This window comes from Rutidosis leptorrhynchoides, chromosome 4 (assembly GCF_046630445.1).
Source record: "Rutidosis leptorrhynchoides isolate AG116_Rl617_1_P2 chromosome 4, CSIRO_AGI_Rlap_v1, whole genome shotgun sequence".
Lineage (NCBI taxonomy): Eukaryota > Viridiplantae > Streptophyta > Magnoliopsida > Asterales > Asteraceae > Rutidosis > Rutidosis leptorrhynchoides.
This window is the reverse complement of record NC_092336.1, coordinates 547,096,983-547,106,539: the sequence shown is the minus strand read 5'-3', so window position 1 is coordinate 547,106,539 and position 9,557 is coordinate 547,096,983. Positions and strand designations below refer to the sequence as shown.

The 9,557-nt window shown below is 31.4% G+C and overlaps 1 protein-coding gene across 1 annotated transcript; it reads right to left on the bottom strand.

Annotated features, from left to right (window-relative positions):
- Positions 1-1,755: 1,755 nt before the first annotated feature.
- On the bottom strand, positions 1,756-6,078 carry LOC139845166 (probable protein disulfide-isomerase A6). Its single transcript, XM_071835393.1, has 11 exons — positions 5,910-6,078; positions 5,051-5,135; positions 4,483-4,580; positions 4,301-4,356; positions 3,620-3,737; positions 3,371-3,398; positions 3,195-3,286; positions 2,907-3,063; positions 2,443-2,567; positions 2,224-2,323; positions 1,756-2,088 (listed from the first exon to the last, which is right to left on the bottom strand). The coding sequence occupies exons 1-11, from the start codon at positions 6,059-6,061 to the stop codon at positions 2,023-2,025; spliced, it is 1,077 nt and encodes a 358-aa protein (XP_071691494.1). The 5' UTR covers positions 6,062-6,078; the 3' UTR covers positions 1,756-2,022.
- Between the last annotated feature and the right edge of the window lie 3,479 nt (positions 6,079-9,557).

Genomic DNA, 9,557 nt, shown 5'->3' with positions numbered 1-9,557 from the left:
AGGCTGGGCTGAGTTCTTGTGTCCTTAATTTTGTATTTTCTCGTTTGTGTTTGTTGTGCGTGATCTTGTGATAGTTTTAGTTTGGTATTTTAGGTCTAGTTGGTTTCCGGTTATTTCTCATATGATTGTTCGTTTCGCCCCGGACAAGCCTGCTCTTTTTAGTCGTTTCCAGAAGAATGAATTGATTGACGAATCTCCGTTTTGTTTGGTGTGTCCGTTTTTACGACTGTTTGTTGGTTTCTTTAATCATTTGATGGAAGTGGCCTTGCGTTTAAATAAGTCGTTTTTGAAAAAATAAAAAAAAAATTACGATTATAACTTTTTCAGACTTCTCTAAATATAAATAATTATTTTTAAAATGAAAGCTAAAAGTCAAAATTTCTAACTGGTCTAAATAGTCAACGAGCCAAATGCTTATGGGTAACCGCATAATTAGATGGTTTACATGTTTTATTTGTATAACTACTTAAATGACTCGTGAAATTACAAGTTTGTTTAAACGAAACAGTTTAATGATACGTTTTAGGTATTAAGTGAACGTAAATGCTAAAGCCATTTAGTTTAATTACCCGTGGAACCACAGAATCCGACTAAGAAACTCGTCAGCTGAACATTTCATCAAACACCTATAATGCATATTAAACAATTCACATCCAATCATAAGAGATAATATTGATTGTCATTTTATTTTAAAAGTGTAACTTTTCTAGCTTTTATACCTTTTCGTCCTCAATCAAAAATAATTAATTAAAATGATTCAAAATTATTTAATTTTAATAATTAAAATAATTATTAATAAGACTTAATAATAATAATTAATTAATAAAATTTAATTTTAATTCAAAATTATTTAGATTAATGACATCACCTACAATACTTAAATTTTTTTTCTTTTACTTTCTGATTTTTTCTTAATAAAGAAATTAGACTAATAATGACATAATCATTATAGGATTTCTATATTAACTATAGATTTAAAGCTTTAGTAAATATTTCCTAAAAATAAATAAGCCGTATGTTATTTTGGGTTATATTAAACCGTCCGTGATTTTTTTTATTTCTTTTTTAATTACCAAATTATGACATCATGTTTAATTTTCTAAAAATGACACGTGTAATGTTCAAGTAAATGTGAGAGTTTAATTTGTATAATGTGACTTCATCATTTTAGAAATTTAATAGAAGTTATAGATAGATAACTAGTTGTGGAGCCCTCGCTTCGCGTCGGGGGCTCCATTTTGAATGCGAGTTAAAAAAAAGTCTTGATCTATTTTATAAAAAATAATTTTTTTCGACATCTTAACATTGAAGGGTTGTTCCTTTTGTGAAAGTTGCTTCTTTTAGCGTTCATTTTTTTTTTAAAGTTAGTTGATCTGTTTTGTAAAAAAAGAATGTTTTTCGACATCTTTTGGTAGCATTGAAGGGTTGTTCCTTTTATGAAAGTTGTCTATTTTATCGTTGAGGGAAAAAAAAAAAAAAAAAAAAAGGTAATTGATTTTTTTGTATAAATGAATTTTTTCGATATCTTTGGTGAGGGTTGGTTCTTTTACGAAAGTTGCTTCTTTTATCGTTGGAGACAAAAAAAAAAGTGAATGACGAAAATACCCCTGATTACTATTGATAAATAGTGCTACAGGGTTTTGTCTTTCAGATAATAATAATAAAATAATAATAATAATAATAATAATAATAATAATAATAATAATTACATAACTTAGACAGTAGGACTGGAAACACAGATACAACAAACATTCCTTAGATAGAACAAAATATATGTCTTCTATAAATTGCAAATATGAAAAATGTAACTATGAAAGTATAACAAGTTTAATATCTAAAGTTACTGGTGATAATACTACATAATGATAATTATCTCCCGTAAAGTTAGCAAGCTCCAAATGCGGAAAAATAAAGTAAACTCAGGATGCAAAGGTAGCACATAACCCTCAAGCTGTGCAAAAACTTGGATGATCAAACATCTCAGGTGAACTATCGTAGTAACCACCAACTCTTGTCGGGTTATCAAGCAAAAGCAGATAAGATGTTCTTCTTCAGGGTAAACTCATCAGCCTTTGAAGGGCTAATTGACTGCAATAATATATAATATAAACATACAAAGAAAGAACGGTCAGATATTATTTACAGTGGAGTAATGATGCAAGAAAAAACTTATATACATGTAACCCCAACATAGAATAACTGAACGCATAGATGATCAAATACCTTAGCAAGAATACGTTCGAGACGTTGGATCTCATTCTTTGCATAATCACCACCTTTGCTCAGACTACTCTTGGCAGCTTTTACGTAGATCTTGCCATATCTGAGGACACATTGAAACCCTAGTCGTTAAAATGAGATTACATACTACAAAAAAAAATATGGATTCTACAATCGTGTTATAAGAGAACCACACGATAAGAAGCTGAATAAAAAGTTAACCTTGCAGAAGATCCAGTCAGCTTTCCAACTTCCTCCTCAATCTTAGCGTATACTGCTTTCTTTTCATCATTACCAGCACTTACAAATTCCTTCACCAAGGTATCCAATTCCGCAACCAGACCAGCCTATATTGAGCAACAAAAAAATAATAATAATAATTTGAGTATACAAAAACAACAACACATTTACTTATAATGGGTTCACTTAAGTTGTGGTTTATTTCAAATGGGTCTAATAAATAAACTAGCAGAAAATAATTGAAATAGTGGGATTATTGTTTCGTAATTTAAAACAAACAAATTCAATTCAATAATTTCATAAAAACAAGGAGAAAAGGAAGTGTTATTTATTCACTAATCCAACCCAGTTTCAACCCTTGGTTAATACAATGAACCATTTCAACCTAAGTAAGCATGTTTCAACCCGTCTTAAAAATTGTTTTGTAAAAGGGTTAGTGCACTAACATTGGAGGTAAGTTGACCCTTGGCATCACGACTAGTACCACACTTCTCATTAATGAAGGTCACAAAACTATCAATATCCCGTCCACCTTCATAGTCTTCACCATCTTTGTTATTCTTTGGGAAGAACTTAATTGTTGGGAAACCACTCACACCATACCTGCATAAAACAAATCTCAATAATAAGTGACACAATACATCAAAGTAAACACTGAACGTAGCATAAATCATCATTTTTCTATGAATCTTTGATATTTATTTCCACAAGTGAATATTATCTCTATCACTTACTTCTCGCCAAGATCCTTATGATTATCAGCATCAAGATTGGCAATAACTACATCTTCCTCATTCTTGAATGCAGCAGCAAGACTTTCATATGTCTGTGAAGAAAAGGAGCAAATTAGTATATTGTATGTTTATCATGATGCATGTATTAAATCAATATTAAGAGCTTGGATACATACAGGAGCAAGGCTCTTGCAATGCCCACACCTGTAACAGGAAAAAAAAAAAAAAAAAAAAAATTGTAAGTTGCAAAAACCAACAATAATTAAGAAATTGGGAGTCACCAAGAGATTTGCCACTTTAGCTGATAAATAGGAGCCTTTATCTCATTATGTAAGTAGGAAAGGAATTAAATCAAGAATCGATCAAATGCACAAATATAGAAAAATAAAAACGTTAAAACTGTGACTAGATATGACATGACTGACCAGGGTGCATAGAACTCGACCAACACATCCTTCTTGCCATCCAAAACAATATCCTGAAAGTTATCAGCGTTTAGTACCACCACACTTGAAGGAACTGCAGCGATCTTCACATTGGTCCCTGAAAATACAGATGATATAGTGATGCGAAACACAATAAATCAAAACTTGTACAGAGGAAAAGATATGATGAAATATGTATCGCTCATGACTCATGACCTAAAAATGTGTGAAAGATATCATATAGGGACGGGGAGGTATAGACCCATGTAAGATTGCAGTTGTATGTACTAACTATCAATAATATATATTTATCAACGTTTTCACCCTCCACGTTCAACAGTTCCCAATTTAGTTTTAATTCATCTCTAGAGTATGACTACTTGCTTCTCTACATGCCATTTTAAGAATCGACATCTAGTCTGTTGCATTCATTATTTAATATAAAATTATGACACTCTAGGTTCCCTCAATGATGGCGTCAATGGTACTACTTGCATGAGTGTGAATCAATAAAAGCATTAGCATAAAGACACAACTTATGAAGTATGTTCAACCATAGTGAATAGTATAGAAAAATGGTTGCTAATGTGTAAATCCATGAACACACCCAAAAGCAAACTCAACAGCGTGAAGCAATTAAAAAAATAGAATCCACAATTAATTGACTATTGTAACCATTACCTCCTTCAAGATTTATAAACTCGACAAGTGCTTCAGCAGTACGGGCACCTTCATACCTGAATGAAAATTTAATAAAAGTATTCATTGAGTAACAAAGACATGACATTACAAAGCCGTAAAGAATTAGTAAGAGATGGGCTAAGATTAACACACAAAGTACAATAGGGAATAATAACATTTACTTTTTAGGCTCCAAAGATCCCTTAGGAAACCACTGGATGGTGGGGTAACCAGAAACCCCATATTTGCTACAAACGCCCTTATGCTCATCACAGTCTACCTGACAACACATATAGAGAAGATCGAGTCAGAAGCCATTATGAGGATAAAGCATCTAAACAGAAAATCGTAATGGAGATTAAAAGTCAAAATAATTTTTATCACAAATTATAACGGTGGCATTAAATAATGTTGATGAAACATGCAGATTAAAGATTAAAGGCAGCCCCACTCGGAAACATTAAACGCAAGGAAGAAATTCAGAACTCAAAACCCACTCGGAAACATTAAACGCAAGGAAGAAATTCAGAACTCAAAATCATTATTGATATCAACATTCCATGTTACATATGAAGACTTTCAAACAAATAGAAATTAACATAAAGAACAGCATAAAACATCATGACTTTATGAGTAGTTATAATGGAGCTACTAGTCACATTACCAATACCATAATCTTATTATTTTATCAACTCAAAATAGGATTGAAACAAAAGGAATCAACGAAATATCATATTCTGGTTGTTTTACCTTTGCGATTACGACAGATTTTGACTTTTTAAAACTGGCCCCAAGTTTTTCATATTCAGGAGCAAGTTTTTTACAGTGTCCACACCTGCCACATAAGACAGATCAATAAAACTGTTATATTCACATACCGCAATGGAAAAAGAGCCTAGCAAACACTTCACAAAATCAAATTACAATCATACACTGTTACGCACACAATTCTTGCCTACACATTAACCAAGTAAGTTTCACTATGATGTCCATGAATAGTATTTTCTAAAGTTATTAAAGACCATACAACAAAAAAGGATCCGAAAACCGCTGAGGCAATGAAGCTATTTTGAAAGTAACTGTGCTTTTTACTTATGATAAAAACTAAAACCCATATCAACGCAGTTATATTGTGGTTTCGTATACCAAGACGAGATCGATTCATAAGATACATCCTAAGTTAGCAAACACAGAACATACATAACTACTATATATACACATTATTGATTTTGACACAATAATACCAGATTCATTTCATCTCTCAAAACCTCAAATTATGTAATAGCTTAAAAAGTCCTTGCAATTTATAGCTCAATCTCAGAAATTCAACGCAGATCATCCATTATTCCATCCTAGCCACTAACAACAGCTTGAATCACCTAAAACCTAAATCAGATCTAGATCCGCCACATCAACAGTAAATTCAAACATAAAAACACTTCACGGAGCTGAAAAAGCTCCAAAAACTAAATCTCGAAACTTAATTATGAAAACTAAATCAGTAACACAACGGTGCTCGCCGACGATTTCACAATTTCATTAATAGCAATCAACTGGAATACAATTTATCAAAATCGACTAAATCAATGAGTGAAATCAGATCAATTACCAAGGGGCGTAGAATTCAACAAGAGCACCGCGATCTTGACCGACTTCCTTCTCGAAGTTTTCTTCAGTTAGAACGACGACGTCAGCTACGGCCGATGATATGAAGATTAGAGCTAGGGTTAGTAACGTGAAACAGATCGATGATCTCGACATTTTTACCAATTTTTATTTTTTATTTTGTGTTGTTTGTGTATTTGTAGATTGATTGTGTTGAGTTGAAATACAATTTAAAAGGGTGTTTAGGAGTTGTGAGCGTGGGTTTAGACTTCAGAGTTAAGACTCCGTTAAGGTTTTGGATCCGTTTTGGTCACTTTTTGACTCTTTGATTTGGTCAATATCTTTCTTTTCAAGATAAAAAAAAAAAAAAAAAAGAATAAATGAATTAACAGCTTCTATATAAAGATGTAGAAAATTATGGAATAATACTTGATCAAGTGCTCGTGAGTTTCAACACGAAAGAAATGAGAAAAAGATTGAAAAGAAATACAAAGATTAAAAAAAAAAAAAAGAGTACAGAAAGTGGACTTTCCAATTTAAAAAGAAATATTAAAAGTAAAAATTAGACCAAATTCGTATTTCGTCTTTTTCACTCCTTATGAGAATTCGTGAACATCAAAATAATCATGCACATAGCTCTGGGTTTTTATCAGTTATACCTTGCATTATGGCGCACTAGCATGATTCATGAGCCATGAACTTGTGCATTGAGGTATGGCGCTCACGTTAGATTGCCGATATATCTTTGGATACAATTTTGTTACGATCTTATCTATATTTAAATATGTTATTGTCATGAAAGTTAGTTATAAAAATGATACGATATTTGTGCATATCCAAACTAGAGTTTTTCTATAAATACAAGCCTTGTGTTCTCATTAATACGCACGTTTTTACACGAATCATAGCATACCAAACACTCATAAAAATCAAGTTCTCTAGAGTCTTCTATTTCTCACAGTTTGCAGGTATGTTTTATGAGCACTAAATCGTACAACCCTTCGACCATTGATCTGGTATGCTTGATCAATTGTGAACACAACAATTAACCTCCCTCCACCCTCATGAGAACACCAATATCTAGGCAAGGATTATTGACTGTGATCCAATGAAAACGAAAAGTTAAATTATGTTGTCCTTAAACACCCTTTTATTACACCCAAGTATAACTTTTATCTTGTGTAAGTATATGTTTGATCACAAAAAAATACGGAGCATTTTCTTTCCATTTAGTACAATTTTCTGCTTCAACTTGACAGTTTTTAACCATCAACTAATAAGTTTATCTGAAGAGAAACATCCTTATTAATGACCATAGATGAAAACTTTAAAATTTTATCAACATCTAAGTTTGAAAGATTTTTTTTTTAAATAGTAATTTTATTGAACCTTCTTGCAAAAATGGAAAAATCGGATTTTTTGTTACAAAATGGTAAAACCGAAGTTTGAAACTTCGGTTTTGCCAAATCCGAAGTTTCAAACTTCGGATTTTTTTTATAATAATAGAAAAAGCAAAACCGAAGTTTGAAACTTCGGTTTTGCTTTTATTATTATTATTATTATTATTATTATTTTTTTTTTTTTTTTTTTTTTTTTGTAAAACCCTATGCCCATATATTTATATTTATATTTAAAAATTTAATTAATATTTAATATATTAATATAAAATTTAATATATATATATATATATATATATATATATATATATATATATAATTTAATATGTTTTTCTTTTTACAAAGAAAAAAGGGTTTTGGAGTAGATTGTTCACGCGTGAATTTTTTGAAACCATCATCCATTAATGAATTATCCAGGCAAACTTTATGGCACATGTCCCCTTGTACGCCAACACAACACAAGAACTACAAGTTAGATTTGAAGAATCGCCATTATGACACAAATTTGAATTCTTGGAACACGCAATAACTACAACACGGTAATACTTTGCATTTCATCTATTCAATATCTATCTACGGTTTTTATACATAGTACAATACCTTGCTTTAATTATATAGGTATAGGGTCAAAAAAAAAAACCCCAAAAAAAAGAAGAAGCAAAACCGAAGTTTCAAACTTCAGTTTTTCTTTTTTTCTTTTTTTGAAAAAAAAAAAAAACAAAACCGAAGTTCCAAACTTCGAATTTGGCAAAACCGAACTTTGGAACTTTGGTTTTACCATTTTCGAAATGATTTTGATAAAATTTCCATTTTTGCAAGTCTCTTTAAAAAAAATTACTGTTTTAAAAAAAAAAAATCAAGTTTGAAAGCAAAGAGAAACTTCTATGGAACTCATCAAGGGTGCATTCCGAGTAAGGTAAAGTCTTTTTAGACCAAATTTCGAACCTAACAAAACCACCTTAATTATATGTTCCCATATGCACCGTTGACATCATCAGTGCAAGTTTGTTTCTCAAGGTAACCGAGTTCATCAATTTCCAAGCCATTCTTCTTCTGGGAGTGCTTAATAGTATTTCGGTGTAAGAGGATTTGACTATCAATTACTTATAAATGTAATTTGGTTCCCACGTATATAACTAGAGTAATATTGTTTTGATCGTTAATTGATCTGTCAATCCCATTATGTTTTGGTAACCAATGAGAGTACAAGTGAAACAAAATTTCGTCGGTGTTCAACATCTGAAACGACAGGCCTTGACATTCCCACACTCACCTCTACCGTTCCGCCTCGTAGTTCTCAACGAACCACCGAACTTTTCCTTTTATTTTTTATTTTTCTTCATTGATTCTTATTGGTTGAAAACTGTCTGTTTGGCCATTTTAACTCTTAAATACTTAACTGGACACTTACACATACTCTTCACTTTTTCATCATCGTGTTCCACCTGAACATAATTTTCTGGTCAAGAGGTATAAATTTACGTCTCTTTTATAGTAACAATACCTTCAAACATGAAATTTATGAAACCAGTATAACCGGTATTCTTAACGGCAGTTAAATGTGGCCATACAAATCAAGAACATTAACTGCAGGGTGGGAACATAGTGTTACCCAAACGGGTATCCGTTCTCACCTGGATTTAACGGGAACAAAATTATACATCAAAATTTATTTATTTTTTTTACCAAAAAATAAGTTTTTTTTTAGTGTTTACCTTTACAGACAATAAAAATTTTATTAAATTTTTACACCGCCCCATCTGTATCCGGGTTTAAATTCCGTCACTGAACATTACATAAATGAACAATAGTTAAACAGTGCAACTGTGGTGGTACAAAAATGAAATGCCCCGTTCATATCGAATATAAACGATTCACGATAGTTAATTTCATTGCGAGGTATTTGACCTCTATATGATACATTTTTCAAACATTGCATTCGTTTTTAAAAGACAAACTTTCTTTACATCGAAAGTTGACGGCATGCATACCATTTCATAATATATCCAACTATAAATGACTTAATAATATTCTTGATGAACTCAACGACTCGAATGCAACGTCTTTTGAAATATGTCATGAATGACTCCAAGTATATCCCTAGAATGAGCAAATGCACAGCGGAAGATATCTTTCATACCTGAGAATAAACATGCTTTAAAGTTTCAACCAAAAGGTTGGTGAGTTCATAGGTTTATCATAAAACAATAAAATTCATCATTTTGATAGACCACAAGATTCAAATATAGTACACC

Bases quoted from the DNA above. Each gene is read 5' to 3' on its own strand.
- LOC139845166 (XM_071835393.1), bottom strand. From the start codon at position 6,061: ATGTCGAGATCATCGATCTGTTTCACGTTACTAACCCTAGCTCTAATC. The intron at 4,581-5,050 runs GTAAAACAACCA...ATGTGTTGTCAG, and splicing joins AATCTGTCGTAATCGCAAAG to GTAGACTGTGATGAGCATAA. The intron at 3,064-3,194 runs GTAAGTGATAGA...TGTTTTATGCAG, and splicing joins CATAAGGATCTTGGCGAGAA to GTATGGTGTGAGTGGTTTCC.